Consider the following 23716-nt stretch of genomic DNA (forward strand, 5'->3'; position numbering starts at 1 on the left):
GCCTAATTGCATCCCCAGGGTTTAGCACGCGTGTGTTTGTTTTATTCAACGCGTTGGCTGTTCCCACCGGAACAGGCTTTTTTTTTTTTTTTTCTTTTTAAGGGATTGGGCTTTTTTGCTTATTGTGCACAACAAGCTACTGCCCGAGATCCTCGTTGGGGAGGGGTGGAGGGAGGAACTGTAGTAATGCCAATACTTCTTGAATATTATAAACCTGGCTTATCAGCCCGACGCAGGGCTGGAATTTGTCTCTTCCTGTGCTGCATCTCTGCTTTCTGAGAGGCGCGTTTAAATACAGGCTGGAGACGCAGCCTTCCAGTGCTCTCCGTGAGGCCGTGTCAGCAGGAACGGGGCTTCTCAAGAGGCTTTCATTATTCCTTTTGCATTAATTCCTTTTGAGAAAGGGATTTGTTGGGAAGAAGGCTCTGAGACTGCATGTCCCAACAGTACCAGCTGAAGGAGGTGAAGGCAGACGCGGTTTGTTTCGTACCTGGCTCTCCTCTCTTCTCTGTCCTCATGGAGCCGGCTTCTTTTTGCTACCCCCAGCTTACCTTCCTGCGCTCACCCTATGGGCAGTTTGGGGCGAGTGCTGGCTCTTCACAGGACCTGGCCCCATGGCCTCAACGCTTAGTGCCGCAGAGATGGAGCGGGCCGGTGCATGGTATGTGAGTGGGCTGGGGACCGAGGAGGGTGGAATTGGGAAGCCGAGATGAGCGCCGAGATGGTTGGAGATGGATGGTGGATGGAAGAGGGAGGTGATGCGCGGAGGGTTGGTGGATGTGCTGGTGTGGTGTTGTTGGTGTGCTCCCTTCTCTAGATCTCTCCTAGTGATGCTTGCTTGGCTGCTGCCACCTCCATCGTGGAGCAGCTGGAGTACCTCAACCAGGGGAGCTGATAAACAACCTCAGCATGGAAAAAAATAAAAATAGAAACCATTCTTTGGCAGTCCTTTGTCTTACAAGCTTGCTCATTCACTGATATGAATTCATCAGTGTCTGAAACCTGAAATACCTGCTGGAGGCTCAGCAGGCTTGTTTCACCTTTAGGGCTGCATTGCTTTCAGCTTTATCTCTTAAACTGTTATTAAAGTTATCAAGTGTGGGGATAGGTGATTAAGATCCTTTATTGCAGATTTCAGCACTACAGGGAAGTTCCTTATACGCGTGTTAGTTTGGTTCAGAGCTGTCAACACTGTTATTGCAAGGCATCTATATGGGGAAATGGTAAATCCTGTTGTAGGAGTTGAGACTGCTTGAAGTGCCCATCCTGAAGGTTTGTATTTTGTAAAAACTTTTTCAAGAGAGATATTGCAGTTGGTGAAATGAGGTCCTGAGCAGCTTTGATATGGCTCTAAGGCTGCATTGCCTGGAGTGCATTGCTGGGCTGGAGACCTCCAAAGATCTCCCACTCTTAAAGCAAATTTGCTTTACATCTTAATAACAAGCCAGCAGCCATGCACCTCACCTGGCAAAGCTGGTCAGGTGGCACGTAAAGAAATGGAAGAAAGCAGCTGAGCAGTCTCAGCAGGGAGAATGCGTGGGAGGTGTTTAAAAACATGAGCTGTGGTTTCATGCAGCGGAAGCAAGCCTGTAGCAGGAGGACTGAGGATGGGCAGCGTGGCTCTGAAATCCCTCTGCTAAAAGCAATGCCTTTCCCCCACCTCCCTGTGCGTGGAAAGTGTTGGCTGCCTCCTGGTAAATTATGACTGCTGAGGGACTGTTACTTACAGCAACTCGGATTGCTGTGATCGAAGGGACTCGGAGATGGCAGTACCTGGTGTTTGGAGAACTTGCTGCTTGTTTCTTCCGTAGCTTTCTGCCTTTTGGGAGGCTGACCTGATGCTGTTTTGGGGAGCTGATTTATTCTTCCTCGTTCTTGGCTGGAATAGATCGCTACTCTGGGCTGTAAGCATCCAGCTGGGGGAGACTTGCCTTGCTGTAATGAGAATCTTGCATTGTAAGGGAAGTAAAGCGGTAGGAATAGAACGGGCTGGAGTGTAGGGGAGAGGATGTGGCATCTTCACCCTCCTCCCTCCCCCCCCAAAGCTTTTTGGGTGCTGCTTAGCAAAGTGCTGGGCTATCGGACTGGGTGATAAACCTCCTTGGATGAGGTGAGCTCTCTTCAGCTCTGTTTTCTGCAACTCGTTGTAACAGCCCGGACTTAGTGCTCTGTTTCCCATTCCCTTACAAAGGCTCCTGGTTTGCTGCTGAATGTCTGCGTTAACCCTTGTGCTGCTGTTGCCTGTGCTGGGAAAAAGACATTGGAGGCAGCTGTGCAGTCAGAGTAGAGCAGCGATGTCTTTAAGAGATTCATTATATCCACTTCTCGGCAGCAGCTTTTCTCCCCTCTCTTCCTTTTGCATCTTTGCATCCTCTTGTTTTCCCTGCACTTCTCTCTTAAGGTACAGCATCTCACTTCTGGTTGAGCCTGGCTGCCACAAAGCCTTTTTCTTTAAGGAGGCACATGAGCTTTCTCTGCATAGCATCCAGCAAAAAGCTCCGGCTCCCAAGTGCAGGGCTGCTTTAATCTGTTTTTCTGCTTTGCTCCCAGAGGGGAAAATCTCTGGATCTTGGGTGGGGGCTGGAGGAGAAAACAGGAATCCCATCTTGGTGTGAAGTTAGCAGCTTGCTGGCATCCTTTGTCCGGCATTGGGTTTGGGTGCTGGGCTGGAGGTGCCCAGCTGGGAGCTAATGGGTCACACTCTCACTCCACCCATCTGCCGCTCACCAATTGGAAGTGAGAGAGAAAGATGCTCTGGCTGGATTAATATTGGAGGCACTGAAAAAACACAAGCCATTGCTGCCTCGGCCACCTGAGCAAGTGGCATTGGGGATTGGGTGAATTGGCTCAGAGCAGCCAGGAGAGGAGCGGAGGCTCTTTGGATGGGAACAGCATCTCTACTGAAGAAGTAGTGCAGGTAAGTTGTGGTCTGAAGCAACAATACTGGAACGCTGCTGATGCCGGGTGATGCGTTCAAACAGGAAATCCAGAAAGGCAGCTCTGCCAGCTCTTGAATTATTTAATTCACTAAAGTAAGGCAGTGCTTGATGGATTTTCAGTGGGCTCTGCTGCTCGGTGATGCTGTCTGTTGCTGTGCTGGATGTCTGTGCTGTGTTTAAGGATGGAGTGTACCTCCTGAATTCAGTTTACTTTAGCCAGAGTGCTGCCTTTCAGGGGTTGGGTTTAGTTTCAGGGTACCTTGTGCTCATCTCCTTATGCATGTCTTGCCTGTTCTTTTTTTTTCCTCTCAAATTAATGCTGAAATATCCTCCCAGCTTGCAGGAGAAGGCTTTACATACTGATGTGTTTCACGTGGGGAAAGTGCAGTGCTGAGTGAAAACAAAATGCATGCGTGTGATGTAAAATGCTAGCAAGCATCGTTCCTGATGCTGTAGCCATGGAAGCCATGCAGACGAACCATAAACAGTGTCCTACTGATAAACACTCTGACATGTGTTGTCAGTTGGTAATTATTTCATCACTGGACCAAAGCGTTTTTATTTTGGGTTGATGATGGATGGCAAGAACTGATGCGGAGCTGCTGGCTCTCCCCTTGCCCACATTGTTGTTCTTGTCACTGTTGTTTGCTGTTTAGTGGCTCCTGGATATCGAAATGCTATGGTGTTGCTCGTGCCATCCTGTCGAGCCTGTTGGGATATGAAATCACTTCTGTGGGGAGGGCTGAGGCTGAAGGAATCGGCTGCCTGCCTTTGCTTTTTCCTTTAGGCTGTTTTTAATATTGGAGGATGCTTTCCTTTCAGGTATCTTTCCTGACTGAAAATATTTCCTGGTATCTTTCCACAGCTGAAAATCTGATGTGCTTGGTGATCAGTTGGCTGACCACTGCTCTACTTTCGTCCCTTCTTGCTTTCAGTATAGATGTTGGTTTCAATCTTCTGGTTTTGTGTGAATGAGAGCAGGTCTTCTGATCCATTCAGATGGTTTTTTGGGCAGTGGATTTGGGAAGAGGTGCAGGATAAGCTTTGACACAGAGCTTGGTCATCCACAACTGTCTCTTTAACAACATTTTTCCTGCTTAGTGGCAATAAAAACTTTGTAGTAATGTACTTTACATTCCCAAACATGGTCCTGGTGTCCTGGGGAATGGTAGAGTGTGTACTGCTGCTGTTGGAGCACCTCTTCCACCAGAATCCCAAACCTGAGGTGTGTAGTTCCTTATTTCCACTTTGCAGCTTAATTTTTACAGCATTTAATCCAGCTGAACCATTGCAGGGAGCAGCTCTACTCCTTTAAGCCCCAAGCAGGTGGAATTTCTACTGACTTAAACCATGTTGGCATGTTTTACACAGCAGCACTGATGGCCTCTGAAAGACCTTCAAGTGTGGGGAAGGGTTTCAACCAAAAAACACAACAGTCATCTTTTAAAACCACCCTTTTTCAACCCGTATCCAGTCCTGACCAAGATTTGGGGCTGTAGCCGTATCTCTTTTGATGGGAGCTATGAGATTTTTTTTTGATAGGGCCTTGCAAGTGAAAAGAGCAATCTGAAAAGCTGTCAGTAAGAGTTAAAGCTTCCTAAATTATTTAAGTGTTCAGGAAAGGTCTACTGGAAAGCTTCTGCTGGTTGGTCCTTGGGTCTTTGCCAGCTTGTGGGATCTCTGGAGGTATTTACTTTCACTCCTCTCCAGGTAGCACTCATGCAAGAAATCCTTACAAGTCTTAAATCACATTTTTAGAGGGCCCAACAAAACCTGGGAGTTAAAATAAATAAAACTAATGGCCCAAATTGTTCATTTGTCAGCCAAATCCCAAAGTGCTGTTGTCCCCCAGCTCCGTGGCTTGCTTTGGTCACCTGTGAGATGATGGCCAGGAAACCTATCCAAGGAGGAAGAGCAAAGCAGCTGCACTGCTCTTATTTCCCAGTGTTTGCCTCCTCACCTCTGGGAGGCACCCTTGGATGTTAATTGCTTGGGGTGAGCTCAATTGTGATGAGTCAACCTGGGCAGCCTGCTGCCAGCTTTCTGCATGCGTATTTTTTTTGGGAGAGGAGGTCTTGCCAGCTGCGACAGTGACAACTACTATTTTTCATTAGGTAGTTTTATTGCAATGGGTGTTCTGGAGGAAGCTGGGGAAAGGGATGAAGGGGAGGGGGAATTACTCAATGCAGTAAGGAAAATGCTTTGAAAGCAGGCTCGTCTGATCCCTGAGCCTGTGTGTGGGTGGGTGTTTGCCTGGGAGTGATGAGCAGGCAGGAGGATGCTTCCTGCTCTATTCTTTCAGTGTGATGTTTCTCTATTTTTACAGCCAGCGACTGTGAAAATGAGTCCTGGGGTTTTTTGTTTGCTGGAGTGACCATGGCATGATTTAAGGTCTCCTTGCACTGCTTCCCTGCATCAGAAGAATATCCAACTCCTTATGTATGGGCCCAGATTAAATGCTTTAATGCTTCCTGAACTGTGGAGCCATAAAATTGCTGTACTGGCATCCTAGAGTGGTCATACTGTGGTGAATACTTTAGCTGGACCCAAGTGACTCCAGTGCACCACGGGTTACCCTAGGAGAAGTCCGACTGTTGTTGCTGTGTCTTCCAAAACCCAACAAAATTGAGCTTTCTCAAGGAGTTTTAGAGTTTAGGTTCAGGTAATCCAGACCGTGGTGTAAAATAATTAATAAATAGGAGTATGGGGCTTTGTAACCTATCTGGGAAGCAAAGAAGCAGGGCAAATCCTTTGGGGATGCTTCTTTTTAGAGATAAGAGTTGGAAGAGGATGCGACATCTACACAGGTTTGTTGTAAGAGGAGTATTTAAAATATTTATTTGTATATAAATATTTAAGAGTGCTGTTGGGTGGCCATGCCTATGTGTAAGGAGAGCAAAGGTGATGCCTCAGTGGATCTGAGTCTCTCAACTGGAGTAGGAATTGGCAATAAGGTTGGACTATTTCCTTCATGCCTGCTCTGGACACTTATCTAAAAGCTTACTAAGGTAGAGGGGGGTTGGGATAGATGAAAATCTCCTTGGGTCATGACTGCCTTCTGGATTATCTTCAGGAGTTCCCACATTGATTTGGTGTAGGTGTTTGCACGCAGTTGTACTAAACCTATTTGGTTAAGGTCTTGAAAGAAGATAGCATCTCTTCAAACAGTGCTGTAGAAAGCAGTGTTAGGAAGACTTCTAGTCAAAGTGGATGTTGCTCTCAGATGAGTAGAAGACAAGCAGGAGCCTTTTGCTTCTTTGCTTGTCTTGTAAAGGATCTTTACTAGGAGAGCGGTAGGTGCTGGAACAGGCTGCCCAGACAGGCTGTGGATGCACCTTGGAGCTGTTGAAGGCCAGGTTGGATGGGCAGCCTGGTGTAGTATTAGATGTGGAGGTTGGTGGCCTTGCCTGCAGTGTGGGGGTTGGAGCTTGATGATCCTCGAGATCCTTTCCAATCCAGACCATTCTATGATTGTGAAAGGATTTATGCCTCTCATCTTTCCCTTGGGAAGAGATGCTGATAGGCTTCTGTGCTGTATGGTGCTTGCACATGGAGCAAGGCTGTAAAACTAGAGTCAAAAAAAAGAAGTCATCATTTGATCTTGACTTTTATCCCTTTAAGGAAGAAAGTCCTTAGGAGGAGGTAAGTGTTCATACTGCCCATGTAATGAATTGCAAAAGGCCATTTTGCTGATATTTACTGATAATGACTTTATCATGTTTTCCTCTGCCTTTATTATTGCAAAGGAATGCTTTCAGGAGGAGAAACCTAGGTTTGGGATTGCCACAGGCAGTGGTGCTCGTGTGCTGTGCTTACCAGCTATGTTCTTGGCCAAGTATTAACACGTTAGTTTGCTTACATTTCCCTCCCTTAATCAGGGTGATCAGTTCTTGTGTGTTTTTCTGGCTTTTTTTGGGCACTCCTCTTAGGTGGAGAGAAAATGGGTAGAATCCTTAAGCTTTCGTCCTGTGTTGATCATTATTGCCCAGAACAGCAGTATATGAGCACACTTCATCTCCGACTGCCAGTAAGAGATGGTTCCCACCAGCGTTCTCCAGTTGAAGTGGGAATAGATCAACTCTTTAATTGTGTAGATGGCAATGAGAAGTGGTAACTTGAGGCAAAACAGCTTCTCACATGCTGCTGTCCATTCATTCTTGCTGACTTGAATGGCTTTAAATAGCTTGCAGCAGGTGTTTACACCAGGAGACCTTCCTGCTTGGTTCTTCCATGAAAATTACCGAATCTTATTTTGTAGGCATGAGCAATGCTATGCAGGAAGATCCTGCAATATTGATACCCTTTGAACTTGATCAGTGGGTCGGTGTGATCAGACTTGCAGCCTGTTGAGCTTGTTTTCTATTCCTCTGTGATGCAGTTGTTATGAAAGAGGTTTGAAGCTTCCTTCCCCTGGCTGCTGTTGAGCTCTTGCTGCATACAGAGATTTTTTCAGACTTCCAACTGCAGGCTCCTTTCACTCAATGCTCCAAATAATCCTTTTTTAAAAACCTGTAAGTTTCTCTTGGGATTTTTTCTTTTTTTTTTTTTTTCTTACACCTCTCTTTGATTTTTCTACAGACTTCAGGTGGAGGAGGGAAGTAATATAATTTAGTGGGCATGTGAAACTATTTCTCTTCTTCCCCAATCACATAGATGATGGTGCAGCTCTCTTTTCACCTGTGCAGCTGCAGTCCCTTGTTCTGTGATTTTTAGTATATGGAGGGGTGGAGAGAATCAAAGAATGATGATTGAGCTTGCAGTTAATATTAAAATAAGTGGTTTAGTGGAACCCTGGGTAGGGAAATCTTTTTCTTGTCTGGTCTAAGCTTTGGATGGCACCATGGTCCTGACTAAAGCAGGTCTTGCTCTAGATGTCAGCATGAAGTAGGGCAACCAACTCCAAGTTACCTCACTGCATAGGAACGATGTGTCTCATGATGAAGTTGGGAGAGGGGATTCAGGTTGGGTATTGGGAAACATTTCTTCTCAGAGTGGTCAGGTACATTGCTGTCCTTGGAGGAAATGGGGGCAATCGCTGTCCTAAGGGGAAATGGTTTGAAATTAAGGGAGGGAAGATTTAGGTTGAATGTCAGGGGGAAGTTCTTTTCTATGAGGCTGGTAAGGTGCTGGAACAGCTGCCCAGAGAGGCTGTGGATGCCCCGTCCATCCCTGGAGGTGTTCAAGGCCAGGTTGGATGGTGCTCTGGACAGCCTGGGCTGCTATGAAATGGGAAGGTTGGTGGCCTGCCTGTGGCAGGGGGTTGGAGGTTCATGATCCTTGAGGTCCAACCTTCCAACCTTGGCCATTCTGTGAGTTCAAGAACTGTGGAGATGTGGCACTGAGGGCCGTGGTCAGTGGGGATGTGTTGGGGTTAGGCTTGATGAGCTTAGAGGTCTTTTCCAACCTTAATGATTCTATGATGGTAGGGATGGATGCTTTTAGCACTGACAAACGTGTTCATGGAACTCAAATGGAAGTGGCCTAAAACCTTGCTTCAAAGCTGAAACACTGTGTGTCTTATGGACAGAGCACTTGTTTCTAGATAACCAGTGCTATCTGGTATATTCAGTGTTGTTTAATATGAGAGCTGGGAATTTCTTCAGGGAGAAAGTTGGGAAAATCTAAAGGCTTTTTCAGCTGAGCATTTGAACAAGAAGTTACAAGTCTGTTCAAATGATCTGCACTTCTTTAATTCTCTGTAAGACAGGTGGATGTTTTGATCTGTTGCAAGTGGTAGGAAGTGGGATATAGGAGGTCACAAAAGCTGTAGTACCATTTGTAGGAATACCCATGCTATAAACTTGTTAGAGCTGCCTTTTGCTTCAATACAAGGCTTGTGCTGCAGAGAGCTGTTTACTTGGAAGATGCCAGCAGCAGAACATTTTAATTGAGTTATCAAAGTATCCAGAGAATGTGTTTTTATTTGTAATCCACTAATATTGCAAGGCTTAAGAGAGCTTATTACTAACCTTAAAACAGGAGACTTAAAATGGGTTATTAAGAGATCTGAGAAGCATCTCCTGCAGGAATTTAATAATGGGAGATGGCACGGTAGGGCTTTGTCTGTATTTGTTGTTAAATGCAAATGTAAAAATGGTAAGAATGCAGGAAGGATGCCCGCTTCTTGCCTGATGCTTCCCACTGTGGGTCATCTTAATCTGAAGAACAAGCACCTCATGCTACATCAAACTCAATGTCCTACCTGTTAGAAGTGCTGTGAACTTCATCTCCCCCTCAGTGCCTCTGAGTCACTGCAATGGCTTCAAGTCAAAGGGCAGTGGCTTGCTTTTGAAATCCAAGCTTGTATCCCTGAGTTTAGAGAAATAAGCCTTGTTTTCCACTTTGCAGCACTTCAATTATTTTGCCTTTGAATTCAGTGCTCTTAAAGAGATGAGGTACTAGTCAGAAGCTCATCTTTGAAGAAGTGACTGTGGTGTCTTGATGCCTGTGCAATTGGGTCATATTTAATAGACATCCTTGGCAGGAATTAGGTGGGCTGGCAATAGAAATGTTGCTATTGCAGTAAACTCTCTTAAAAACAGCGAAGTTATCAGAAGAGTTCCATGTTTTTTGGCAGATAATTGGTGGTGGCATCTTGTACCTTTGAATGGGAAAAGAAATTGAAGAGTGTGATTGTCCTTGTAGGTATTGGATGAGAGGGAACTTGCTGTATTGAGTACCTTATCCCCTCAGGGTAATGTATTCCCATTTTGTCCTTAGAAGACTGGACTTATGTCTTGCTGAAATGGTTTTGCTTGGATTTTAGTTGTTGAAATCTAAAGGAAAACTTGGGAGTACAGTAATATGGATTTGGATCTGATAGAAGTGGTGCAGGGAGAAAACTCCCACCCTGCAATAACCAAGTGCTGCCCGGATGGTCTGTTCCTCCAGCCTGAAAAGGAGCAGGCTCTGATTTATACTGCATGGAAACAATTCTGCAACTCCAGGCAAACCCTGGGGCACTGTGATGTTGATCTTTAATGTATTTGGAGACTTGTCCCTGGCCAGACTATCCTCAGCAAAGCAAATACATTGATTACAGTGGTGTTTCATAACGGCCTCTTGGTTGAGCTTATTTAATTTCAAGGAGTGGAGTTGAGATGGGGAGAGGAAATGCACTTCTGTGTGTCAGGACGTGGGTATGTGCCTCACTGAAAAGATAACAGCTTTGCTGTCAGTTCTGGACAGCTCAAACCCATTGCTCCAGTCTTGAGCAAAACATGACTAAGGAGCTGAGACCTCAGAAATTAAATTCCTGTAAGCCTTGTGAAAGGAGAGGCATATGGAGTTTGCTGATACAGTTTGCCTTTCTGATGGCTACTGAGCAATTACTTAAATACAGTGGAGCTGGCCTTGGTCTTAGCATAGCTTTTTATGGCATACTACTTTGCTTGTGCCAACAGCTTGAAGGGTCAAAGTGTGGAGCTTGGTATATGTAAAGATATTCCTCCTTCATTCCACTTGGTTAAAAAGTTGAGTGTATCTTGCTGTCTCTAGATGCTCTGAGATGCAGGTAATGCAGTCCTCAATTCACCCTTCCTACTCTCACCATTCCTCCACTTTCTGTGAATATGTTGACCTTTAATTTAGTCCTATAGCTTCATGCAAGTGTCTGGACTTGTGTAAACACCCCTATCACCTTTTGCCTCCTGGGCATGTTCCACACTGTTCTTGATGTCAATATGTGTAACCCCTTCCTTCTGTGGAAGTTGTCGAAAGGCTCTGGCACAACTGTTATGAAGACCAAATACCACCAGTGCTGTAGGGCAGTGTGACATAGGAAGATGGCAAATTAATGGGGCAGGACACTGTAGGGTGAACGCCTAAATTTTTTTTCCTAAATGTGCCATTACATCTTTAATTACAAGGTTAAGACCTCTGTTTTATGACTCACCTGAACAAACAGCGCCTCAAAATAATTGCCTGAGAGTGTTGCCTGGAGGACTATCACTTGTTTGTGACTCGGAGGAATGAGTTCCATCTAATGAAATGGCATTGCCCTTGGTAATCCCACACCTTGCTCTTCAATCTTCTGAATCCAGGAAGTCACTTGATCACAGACTCCTCTAAAAAGGGGCCGTGTCAACCCAGGCAATGCTGCAGTTGAAGTTGTTTCTAAAGGTGTCCAACTCTGAAATCCTGCTCATTGGGTGTCATCTGACCCATGGGAATGGGTGTGTTCAGCTAAAGGAAGAGCAAGCAGTGTTTCATTCTGCCTAGTGATGGATGAACACGTTGCTTCAGGCTCCCTTAGAAGCTCTAATAGACGTGAGAAATTGATATACTATCCCAGGGGGAAGTCTGACCTCCGTTCCTTGGGTAATCCATCTGCCTAGGCATACTTTGTTTGTTTCTTTGAAATACGTAAATGCAATCATTACACAATAAGGAGCCTCTTTAAAAAAAGAAAAACAAAAAAACTTTCCTTTGATCATTAGCATGTTAATCAGCCTGGATGGATCTTCTCCTTCCCTTCCAGGTGGAGGGAAACAATTGACTCATGTAATGGGTGCCCCTTGGCCACAGTGCATTTGTTCCTCTAGCCCATTGTTCTGGGATGAACTTGGAACATCATGTTTCTCTCTTGAACCAGGCATTTGAATTGCCCTTGGATTTGTATGTGATGTTAAATGACCATCAGGGTGTTTCTCCTGGAACTGTGCAGCTCGTGCTGTCTGTTCTGAGCCATCTGAGCCATGCTGAGCTGTAACAAGCAGTGGGGTTGGAAGATGCTGTCGTCAGTGGTGTGACTTGGGTCTGTCTGGTGCACAAAGGCTCCCGGTGGACCAGGGTGAATTATATTGCTTGAAAATGTGACAATAAAGGGAAAGGGGAAAAAAAAATCATGCACATAACCTGTAAGTCAAAAGTTATGGGATAGAAAGAGGGTCTCTGGGAAATATAGTCTCATACCTCAAACGAAAAGCAGGAAACCTAATCTGTAGAACAATAAAGCAGGCAAAACCTCTTTCCTTGTTGGCCCAAATTCATCTCAGGCTTGCGTAGGTAATGTTTGATTAGCCTGATGAAGTGGGGAAAGATGGAGCAGATCTATTCCTCTTTCTGATTGCATTTTGGCTGGGAAGCTACATACAATGAGGTGGCATCTAGGAGTTGCTTAGCAAGGGACTGCTCAGTTGACTCATAAGGCTTGAAACAAAGGGCTTTGTTAACTTGTTATAAAACAGCATGCACCTGTAGGGAAAAGTTGGTATTTCTAGCTGACAGTCTGAATAGTTGAACATTGCTAACAACCAGACAGGGTTGAGATACCAGGCTTGATATCAGGTGCTCCCATGCTGTTGAAATTTCTCTGTGCATGCTAGGCACCCAATTTACTAGCAGTAATTGCAGATAACTAACTTGCTAATAAGCAGAACGTGTTCTAAAATGAATTTCCAGGATTTGGTTGTCTTGCTGCTATGTGTGGATTTGCTCTTGGCTGCTGTCATCTCCCATTCGTGATGTGCTTGTAAGACCACTTCAGTGCGAGTGTTGGTGGCTGCAAAGGTTGCAGAATTCTGGTGCCTGTCTTGAGTACCAAGGACTATTCTGGGGATGTCCTAATGATTAAGAGCAGTGGAATAAGATGTGGAAATCATGTTCTCATCTGAATTTCTTGCTACACTGAACTGGTTCTCTTTATTGGGATACGGGATATGGACTGGACTTGATTATGCCTTGTGTTTTTTAAAAAGGAGCCTCGTGGATAATTAGCATCTATTATTTGTGCATGCATTTGTTCAGATTCAATAGGTCATTCTGATACAGTCAGGCTTGTCCTGATCTTCAATCTTGCTATTTTGTGCTTCCAGCCCAGGTTGTCTGAGACTGCCTAACTGTTTTCATGCAGTAATTGCAATTTCATGAGTTATTCAGGTAAATGCTGAAGTCAATAAACAAAAGGCTAAAGTTGCCACGTTGAGGGAAATCTCTGCCCTTGGTATTTTGGGGCTGTAATTTGGGCTTACAATGAACATAGCAATGAAGTGAAGACCTCCAGCATCACGATGATTCATGTGCTTCCTTTTTTTTCCCCCTCCTTTTTAGAATCTCCACCAGCAGCGATGTCAAGGAATGGATACTTCTTTGAAGAGAGTGGCAAGTATTATTTGACTTACTTATGTGCTGTATCACTGTATTGAAAGGAGAGCAAAGAACTTGAAACAGGTGATACGAAATGTGTAGCTTAAGGAGGATGTGAATGCAGGCTTGCATGGTGATTGTGTAATCTAGAACTGGAAGCAGACTCTGCATTTTTATATCCTGTAGATGTTTTAGATATTCAAATTAGTAAATAATCACCTTCATGCTGTCAGCACTGACTATTCAGGGTGGCTTTGTTTTCCCAGTCCTTTTAGGATGGCTTCCTGTATTGCAGCCTGGTGAATGTATTTATTTCAGTCTTGGAGTGGAGAAGAAGCAGAAGTGTCAGATCCCTTTGGAGACATTCTACCAAGAGCATCAAACAAAAATGAGAGTCTCAGCAAATGCATGTTTGGGTGCAGAATGCTCTCAAGGATTTTTCTTTGAACTGGCATTAAGTTGAGGCATTTGTGAGCTTGTATCATTTGCCTTAGCAAAGGTGGCTGAGCTCTAAAAGGCATTATAATGATGAAGGGCAGAAACTGCATACAGCTGAAGTTGGAAGTGCAGTGAAGTTCCAACTTGTGGTTTAGGGAAAATGCTGTTAAGGAGAGATTGCTTTGAGGTACCAACCCAAGGCCAGTCCCAGTGGCATGTGCTCTCTGAAGGCATGGGATTTCTTGCCCTTAGAAATAGTACTCAAAGCATTCAGGATTTCCTAATGATGAAAGCCAAAGGACTGAAATACTCCTGTTACTGAGGCCTGCAGATGCATATAGATGTCAGAAGGCTCATTTGTCTTGGTGCAGGGACAAATTGTTAGGTTAACATCTGGGAAGGGGAAGCAGAGTACGTGCCAGATGCAGCTATGCAGCTGCAGTAGATCCAGCATTACTGTTGTCAGCGCTTTCTCTGGGCTCACCTTCTCTGACAGGGCTATATGGAGCCAATGTCTAGGAGCAAAAGGATGAAACTGGGAGCAAGTACTGTCGGCTCTACCAAGAGGTCCTTTCTGCTAGCTGGATGAAGTAACAGAAGGGCAGAAAGCAGTGCCTGACCTTCAGAAAGAATTCAGTGCTTGGTGATCAGTCATCTTCCGCTCCCCTAGTTTAACTGGAGGCTTGTGTTTCTGCACAGGATATACAGAGAACACAGGTTGCAGAAAGGTGGCTGTGTCCATGCAATTACTAAGGCTGGTAGAGACCTCTAAGATCTCCAACACCAACCCATCCCACTGTGCTCCTAACCACATCCCTCAGTGCCACGTCTGCATGATTCTGAAACACCTCCATGGATGGTGACCCCACCATTCCTGGGCAGCTGTGCCAGTGCCTGACCACTCCTTTGGAGAGGAAATGTTTCCTAATATCCAACCTGAACCTGGTGCAAAGCAGCTTGTTTGGAAACTGTCATCATTAAGCTGCTTCTTGGCACCACTTGTTTAGCTCAGCCTCTCTTGGCATTCAGGCCAACATATGCTCTTTGCCCCACCCTGAAAGTTTCAAAGAACAGAAAAATTAAGCTTTTTTTTTTTTTCTTTTAAAACCAAAAACCCCAAGCTGCAAAAAACATACAACTAAAAAGCAAAAACAAAATCAACTCTTCCTTTGGTTTGCTTAGCACTTCTTTTTTCCCCCTCAATGATTGAAAAAAATCTCTTAATACTTTCTCATTGTGCCGCTGATATTTCTCTTTATCTCCTCATGAGATCTTGTGTATACATGTGGGGTTTTTTTTTGTATATTTTATGATAAGGATGTTTTTGTTCCAGGGCAAATCTTAGGCACTATTCAAAGATTATCTTTCCAGCGAATGTTTCTTATTCGTCTTCTAAACAACAACTGCAGCAATGTTAAGGCATAAGCTGAAATTGAAATTTCAGCTTCTAAGGTGTTGTAGCAAAGGTAATGGCTGCTGTGGCACCAACACAGTGTTTTGTAACACACCCCTGGATAGGAACTCAGTGTGCTATTTAGTAATTTGTAGCTCTCTTTATTAGATAGTGAGGAGCTGAGGAAAGCCCAGGAAGGAATTTCCATAGAATGGATGCTGATATATGGCTATTCTGAAAGCTCAGGGGGGTTTTTATGGTCTCCTGGTATGTGTTAAGCATATGAACTTCTTTGTTGTTTTAAAAAAAATAGTCTGGAATGATGATCAAAGGGAGCCCATGCGTTTGGGGACAAATTGCAGGTTTATGGCGTCCTCCAGTTTTCAGCTACTGCTAGAGGAACCAAATGGAAAGCTGCTCTGCAGTGGCAATGTTAAGAGGAAAAATGAGGAAATAATTTCATACCTACCCAGTTAGAAGCTTCTGATGATGGAGAGCACGGTGTGACAGCAGGTATGGTGGTATTGTTGGCCATGTTCTGCTTTTGAGTCATGTTTCATCACATTTAATAGCTGTCTTCTGACAACAGCGTCTTGCTGAAAATCTGTTTTCTACTCATGCTCTTGTCTGAATTGAGCCTTTCTCACACAAAAAGAACAAAAAATCTGGCACGCTGTGGTAATGTGTTGATGCAGGTTGTGCATTTAAGTCACTTGACTTTTCAGGTTGTTTTCTCAAATGAGTTTTCTTGGCAAATTGAAGTAACTAATGAGATGACTGTAGACCAAATCCAAACTTAAAGATAATTGGAATCTTGATGAGAGATGCTGAGCTGCATTTCAGTTTTGAGAATAACTTGTCAAACCCTGCACTGTCTTGTTTCTTGGCCATCGACCTCCTGTGCCCAGATAATGAGGAAATGGGTGAAATGGTGAGCATCCAGTGTTCACTACGAGTGGATTAGCTCTGAAGGCATCAGTATTAGCTGCAAGCAATTAAGTTCTGCCAGTGTGTGATGAGCTTTTTAATTGACATGAGCGTTCTCTAAAATATGAAACCAAAGTTTTTCTAGTGCAAAATCCCAGGGAAGGAGTCCCAGCGTAGTGCTGGGGATATTTGAATTGCTGCATTGTTTTAAAGCTGGCTCAACAGTCACTGCAGCATGAATTTTTGTCTTCTCGAGCAAATCCCTCACTGCTTGGTCTCCTCTGACTTATTAATTGGTTTTGCTGGCAGAATAAATTGCAGTTGTGCTGAAGGGCCCCAGTCTGGCTTGGGATGTTTGGATATATTTTATCTATTTGTTTTTGTTTTTCAGCTTGCAGTTAGTTCAGTATGTGTAGTGCATTTGTGTATTTTTAAGATTTGTCTTTGTTTTGGAATTGTTTGCCTGACTAAGAGATTAATCTAAATGTCTTCATGAAACGAATCCTTTTGCAAAGGGTTCCCCTGATGAGAAGTTGTGTTTAAGAGCAGGAGATGTGCTACTGTTACCTATGGTTGGAGAGATTGAGAGGATCTCTTGCAGATGTGTGTGTTTTCTTTTTTTTAAGAACTGTCTATCAGGAGGCATAGAATTAAACAAACATTCCTGATTTCTGTGGGTTCAGATACAGAACTGAAATTCCACGTGCTGCTGTGTTTAAAAAAAAATTAAATAAATAAAAAATAAAACCCCACTGAATTACTTGGATTATTCACAGCATTTCCTAGAAATCTGGCTGCAAAATACAATACTGGAATTAATTCAAAAGTGCCTGGGTGTTTTCTGTAGCAGATCTGTTCTTTCAGTTCTGTTATGAATTATTACTGAGGAGGCAGGGGAAAGTTTATACTTCCATCTGGCTCTTCATGACAAAAGACAGGCTTGAAATAAGGTTGGAAGTGGGGAAGTGAGGAATTATGGCTGGCCAGTAGTGGAAGTATTTATTATGTGGAGGATGTGGGATTTTTTTGTCTAGTGACTCACCTGCTGGCCACTACCTTGTTTTAATCTTACCTGAGGAAATTTTGGTTCAGTGTGTCATCTTGAAGCAGGCTGGAAGCTTAAGCAATGGGTTGACATCTACATAGCATGGGGTCATTACTACAAAAGACCACAAACCTGTTCTTGTTGGGATCCTAATAGTTGCTCTGGAGCCAAGAAACATCATCAACACTTCCCCAGATCTTCTGTCTCTCAATCTCTACCTGTAGAGGGAATGGAGTTGGAAGACACTCTCTAAATCCCATGTAAATGATCTAGAGAAGTCAGCATGGACCATCCAGTATTTCTGAACAGCTATATGCATGCTGACAAAGATGACCTGGTGCGTTCATTCAAATGCTTTGAGGTGTTTTGAATGTATTCTCTAGTGGGGCATCTCTACTATTGTAGTGCACTGAGTTAATTTCACATTTATCCAGTTTGCTCAGGATCAAGAATCACGTCCTCTCCAAAAAAAAACCCAAAAAAAACAAAGCAACCCAAAAACACAGGAAAAACCTCCTTGAGCACAGCTATTCTACAGCTCTTCTCCAAGCAGTGTGTATAGATAATTTCTTTCTCCTCTCAAATCCATGCTGGAGGCAGTGGGAAGGTAGGGTATCCTGAATGTAGCACGTCAAGAAACATGGAGATGTGGTACTGAGGGGCATGGTGGGGATGGGTTGGGGCTGGACTTGAGCATCTGAAAGGTCTTTTCCAACCTTAATGATTCCGTGTGCCTGTGCTAGCAAAAAGCATTCGGTGTAATAAAGGAGATCTCCTTACACGAGCTCAGGAGTCAGATCTGGACCCTTCTTGCCAATTTGTTGTCAGCAAGCCTTAAGCAGTCCAGAATCGTGGCCTATGGACAGCTCCTGAGAAAGTTGGCAGAACCTTTCCATGTGGCTGCTTGCCACAGGGTGGGTAAACCTCCCTAGGCTGAAAATAGTGAGCTTTGCCAGGGGATCTCTCAACTGTGAACCAAAGAAAAAGCTTAATATTCTAGCAGGCATTCAGCTGTATGCAGAACTGCTCTGTTTAATCAGTGTGGCTTAAAATTTTAATTCTGGAGAGAGCCTTGCATAATGTGAGTTGATAGCAGCCTTCGGAGAGTGGTGTTCTATGGTTAGAGAACTGATTTTTTTCTTGTTTGACATAATTTGTTAGGAAGAAGGAGCTTTTTTTTTTTTTATGACTGCTTTTCAGACTCGCGAGTTACCAAAACACACACAACCAACCACCAAACCAAAAATGGCTTTGAAGATTGACCTTAGCAGGAAGATGTAAAATCCAGGCGTACATTTACCTGAAAACCTGCTCTTATGTCCATACAGTTGCTCTTCTGTCTCAAATGACTTTGCTTTTAGTAATTACACTGATTTAGCTGTGCGTATCCCTGTTCGTTGCAGGGGAATTGTAATAGGTGACCTTTAAAGGTCCCTTCCAACTCTAAGGGTTCTCTGATTCTAAATCAGCATGATGTGTGACCAGAAGCTCACCCTGGTTAGCATACTGTCAGTGTGTAGGCATGCAATTTCAATTCTTGTTTCTGGAGAACTGGTAATGCTTCTAACCATCTCCTGCATCCCTTGATTACTTTATCCCTGCCAATGTTAACTAAGTGTAAGGTTATTTGCCCTTTGGAGGCAGCATGAGCCTCATTTTTGTGCAGCGTGTAAAGGTCAATATGGAGGTGGAGGCTCCATTATTGTGTTTACTTTGCACTTAACAGAGGGGAATTGGGGTGTTTTCTGAGATGGGATGAATCTACAAGCCTGCGCTGTTCAGGAAACAGAGCAAACCCTGTGATAACTTGCAGCTCTGGGGGGGGGGTTGCTTTAGGCTAATTAAAGCCTCGTGCTCTTCTTGAAAATTAATGCTTTTTGTTAGTTAAAGCAAGCTGAAAATCCCCAGGACTGGAAAAATCAGATGAAGTGGCCTATTCTAAATGCTTGCATCAGAACTAGTTTGTAGGTAGATATGGGTAATGCCACATCCCAGTGGAGGTCTGTTTGAGCTGCCTGATCTAGTGGGAGGTATCCCTGCCTATAGCAGGGGGGTTGGAACTAGATGATCTTAAAGGTCCCTTCCAACCCCAACCTTTCTATGATTCTGTGTCCCCTTACTTTTAAAAACTGCAGGACATATATTATTATTGTTAATCTTGCCATAATTAATCTCACAATTAATCTGAGTTCCCTTTTGAGAAAGTGGATATGCTTCTAGGCTCTTTCAAAACAAGAACCTGTAAAATCCTATGCTTGATTTGAAGGATGAGGTTTAGTGGATGTGGTGGTGATGGGTTGATGGTTGGGCTTGGTGATCTTAGAGGTCTTTTCCAACCTTAGTGATTCTCTGAATTTTAACTGTGGCAGAGATGTGCATTTGGCTTGTATGAAGAGCGTGGCTTGAGTTGCAAAGAGGGAGCAGAAACATTTGATTTCAGTTTGGAATGGATTAGGATTAGTGACCAAAAAAAAAAAACCAAAACAATATCCAAAGCAGTGAAGGTAAAATGTCTGGCTGAATCTGACAGGAGAGCAGTGCACACTGTTATTGATATTCTGGTGAGGTGACCAGTGCTGCGCTGGAAAAATGACTGTCCTGCAACTAGCTACCATCTGTGCCTAGAAATTTCATTAAAAATCATCTGTTTTCTTAAATCTGATGAGCTGATCTTGTTGAATTGCCATCTCTGTGCTCGAAAAGATCTCTTTGAATGCCACTTAGCTTCCTGGCATGAAGAGATTTCAGAAGGGGGGGATCATTACCATTTTGGAAAAAGAGTAGGGAGCTGGGGCATGGATTTGGCTGAAGGATTTGGCAATGCTGTGCAAAGCAGGTGCTGTAAGTGGGAGCACTACTTTGGTTTTTTCCAGACTTGTAGCTTAGACTACTTTTGGGAGGATAGTTAAGGGTAGATCTCACCTTGAGAGTGAGATGGCTGTTTCAAAGAGATTGCTTTAAGTATTTGTAGTGTTAACATTGTGGCACTTCAAAAACAAAGGCTGCAATTTTTGCAGGGATTTTGCCAGAAGCAAATGATGAGCTCTGATTCTCATCTTCCTATTTTGCTCTGCTGTTCCAGCTATGTGGATGAATAGCACAGGAAAGCAATATATCTAAACTGAAGCATAGTGGGTAGATGAATTTGCAAACCTAACCTCATGCTGGCAGATGTTGGTTAATACCATGATTGGCTGTGTGCTTTCTTCTGAGATACACCCAAGGGCTGTGATATGGCTATGTCTGGCTTGGGTTATGGGATGATGTCATAGAATGAATCAAAGAATGGCCTGGGTTGAAAAGGACCTCAAAGATCATCTAGTTTCAACCCCCCTGCTGTGGGCAAGGTTGCCAGCCACCAGACCAGGCTGCTCAGAGCCTCTTCCAACCTTGGGATGTTGTTAGGAAAATAGCTGCATTTTTTTCCTAGAAGGTTTTTTAAGACCTTGTTTCCTTGGAGTCTGTAGCCCTTTCTAGGGAATGGGGATGAAGTTGTACTTTCTGAAAGCTATTCCTGATTCTATTGCTGCAGCTGCTAGGTGCTGCTAACGCATCAGCAGGAGAGATACTGCCACCTCCAATGGTTGCAGGCCAATTCATTGCTCTCCCAGTAAGAGCCCAGGGTTCTCACAGACCCTGTTTTATTTTCAAAAGAAAATAATAATAATTAAAAAAAGCTGTAAGTGTAATCATGTTGTCTATGTTTGGATAGCTGATAGCAGTAGGACTGGAGAAGCTCTGACAAAATTGATGGCAATAAAGAGAGAGACTGGCATGGATACTGAGGTGGAAGAAGTCAGTTCTGAGCCAGGCATGGTTTACTGAGAGTAGGATGATGATTTAGAGGAGAATGGTGAGGAAAAACTGTATTTTTCTTCCCAGAACCTGCATAAAATGGGGGTAGAGGCTTATTTTCATATTGCAGGTAATGGGCTGAAGCACAGAGGGACTTAAAGTCAAGGCTGGTTCTGGCTAGCTGCAGTTAAGAGGGGATTTTGTTCCTGCAGGATTGTACCTGTTCTTGGCTACTTTTTTTGTTCTTTTCTGTTTCTGTCCCTTATCAGATGAGTCCTGAAGGGAATTTTCTTGACCGTAGGTGTTTTTTCAAGGTCTGGAGGGGCTCTGCTGATTGATCTTTACAGCCAACATGACCTTGATTCCTAACTCTGGGTTCAGACTGCAAAATCTTTGGTGTGGTGTTTCTACCTTCTGTTTGAGACCGAAGTGGCACTTTCTGTGCTCAGTCTGACATACTGACCCTGTCATATATAGTGACACAGTGATCCTTGGGGTGATGGGAGAAAGCAGCTGCTAGGGATGGAGGCAACTTTTGTGCTGTCCTTGGAGTGAAGGTGCAGCTGCCATGCGTACGCCTTGAGGTGCTCCTGCTCTCAACAGGCATAAGCTGCTCACATTTTAATACCTGGCAGATTTAATGAGCTGCTGGATTCAAAACAGGAGCGGGTTTAGTGATAAAGCAGACACCTGTCTGGGAGTGCAGTTCCTGTACAGCCCAGGTTTGGGATTATTTGTAAGCAGTGTTTTTTGTCTGTCCCTTGCCCAGGGGACGTGTGGCTCGGCTGCCTTTTGTTTTGCTCTTTCCTCCCCTAAGGAGGGAGGAACTGAGGATGCTTCCCTTGCCAGAGTCCTTGCTGACCTCTGCCCAACCCTGGGATCTTACTCCACCCTTGCCCTTCTTTCAGCTCCTGCACCATTTCTCTCCCATTTCCAGCCTTCTCTGCTCTCAGGGCTTGGAAAGCAAATGTATAAGCTTTCCTGCTTTGTTCTTACCTGAACCTTAATTGCACAGGGATAGGTTGAGGGGGAGAAAAAGGTCAACCATGTGCTGCCTGCTTAAATCCCACTTCGTGTACCTTCTGTCTGACCCACTCAGCATAAAGGATGGAGATGTGAGACCTGTTTTGACATCTTCCCTGGGGCTACCATCTCAGATATGGTTGAGATGGAGAAGCTAGGATCGTGGATTTTTGGCTTACCCTGGGCTGATTTGATCTTCTGATTTTTCCCTTTGTAGGGCTGCCTGAGCTCTTGTGACATCGGGGTAGTGTTAACACCAATAATGAGAGCTTTGCATTGGTGAGGAGAGGTTATGGTTATTATATATTTTGGAAGAGCCAAGCCTCAGGTCTAGCATGTTGCTTGGGACTGAAATGTTTGCATAGGGGTTGATAGCACTGGCACCATGTCTGTCCTTCCAGGACACAGGCTGCCCTTTGGTCTTGGCACATCTGCCAGCCCTATTTCATGCCTGATGGTGGCTGTGATGCCAAAGTCTGTTCTGTGCTCTTATCATCCCCCTTTCTTCTGGCTGTTGTATACAATAGGGATACAAACAGCTGCCTAAGCACCAGCAACAGCAGAGAACTGCACTTGGTGCAGAGTGCTGGCTGTCTGAGCTGAAGGAAGACAGCAGGAGCTTGGATATTTCTTAGAGCCTTCAGAGCAGTTTAGATAGGTCAGTTTTTCTCCAGTCATTGAGGCAAAGGTGGTGAAGGAGGGTTGAGTTTGGCATCCCACACCTCAGATAAGCAAATAAGAAGCTGTGTAAGAGCTCGTTGAGCCCCTTGTGCCCTCCAGGTCCTTCCTGGGAGATGCTGAGCACTCATGAGGAGCGCACTGGTGTGCAGCTTGCAGCAGGAAGGGCTGCAGCCCTTGTCCTGCCTTGCAGAGTTCCTGTTTGTGGCTTCCCTTGCTTGCAGTGTTGGTTGTTTTTTTGCAGTGCTGAGCAATTGGCTTGAGATCCCTGCAAGACTGTATGCACTGCTTTTAGCTGCTTCTCTTGGTGCTGCTGCATTCATGTTCGCTTTTTAAAAGCGATCAATATTTGAGAGTTTCCACTGAATCTTCTGCCTTGAAGCTCACTGTATTTATTGTGTAACAGTGGCCAAAGCGAGCTAATGAAATATATTCCTTTTTGCTTCAAATTAGGCATCAGAGACTTGTCAGGAGATGGGTAGGAGCTGCTGAATAATCCTAGCAATGCGTTAAAAACAATAATAATAAAATAACGTTCTATAATGTCACTAATTTTTCTAATAGAATAAAGTTGGGGCGCACCACAAGAATCCTCCAGCTGCCCTGCAAGAAAGCATCACAGCAAACCAGCTTTGCTGCTGAATGCAACTAGGTTAAACTCTAATTAAAATGTTGCAAAAGGGTGAGGAGTTGTCTGCTGTAATTAAGAAATGTGTCTCTCCTCCTCTGTGCTGTCCCCTCCTGTGACCTGCTGCTCAGCTCTGTGGGGAGCTCCAAGTCTGTCTGTCCATCTGCATCTCCTTGGAAACCACTGCTTTTCCCTGGGGTTAAAACTGCTGGATTGGCAGCACAGTGATTGCCCTGCTGCGTGCGGAGTGGGTGAACACCTTGGGTTAAGGCAGTGGCACAGCTGAAAAATGCAAACGTTTGGGGTCTGCAGGCCAAGGTTTCATCCAGATTTGGGGTCTGAAAGAGCCTGTTGCTTGGTGTTGTTCTGCTGAAGGCCTGGCTTGCTGCAGGCAGAGCCTTAACTTTTCCGCATCCTTGTGAGGAGGCACAGCTGCTCAGTGGTGCACCTGGAGATGCGTTGTGTGTCAGTTCCACCAATGGGGTCTTAAAACCTGACCACCCCTCTCCCCCCCCCCCTCCAGGCTCTGGTGCCGAGCTGCAGGAAGGTTCAGTTGGTGCCAGGGAGGTTCAGTTGGTGCCGTTAGGCCGTTAGTGGCGCTGCAGCTTGGTGCCAGAGCTCCCACCCTCCTGCACCCAAATGCAGTCCACGAGCATGTGGCCAGACTGCAGGGCAGCTGTGTTGGATGCTGGCCCTGCTGCCTGCTCTGGGGACCCATGTGGGAGCCCGTTGTCTCTTCCCTGTGGCAGCTGCCCCGTGAGGAC

The 23716-nt window shown here is 44.7% G+C and overlaps 1 protein-coding gene across 7 annotated transcripts in view; it reads left to right on the plus strand.

Moving 5' to 3' along the window:
* The window catches only part of SLC4A11 (solute carrier family 4 member 11), a 134319-nt gene that overhangs the window by 42944 nt on the left and 67659 nt on the right, over positions 1 to 23716 (plus strand). For 2 of the 7 annotated variants that reach the window (XM_052681838.1, XM_052681840.1), the window contains exon 2: positions 12990 to 13040. The exons of 1 other annotated variant lie outside the window; for it this stretch is intronic. In XM_052681838.1, coding sequence (XP_052537798.1) covers positions 12990 to 13040 — 51 coding nt within the window. Of the gene's footprint in view, positions 1 to 290; positions 662 to 2896; positions 2918 to 12989; positions 13041 to 23716 lie in introns of those variants that run through there. 4 more of the 7 variants (XM_052681835.1, XM_052681837.1, XM_052681841.1 and 1 more) reach the window with 4 other exon arrangements.

Source organism: Tympanuchus pallidicinctus, unplaced genomic scaffold, assembly GCF_026119805.1.
Source record: "Tympanuchus pallidicinctus isolate F22 unplaced genomic scaffold, pur_lepc_1.0 scaffold2, whole genome shotgun sequence".
In the NCBI taxonomy this organism is placed as follows: domain Eukaryota; kingdom Metazoa; phylum Chordata; class Aves; order Galliformes; family Phasianidae; genus Tympanuchus; species Tympanuchus pallidicinctus.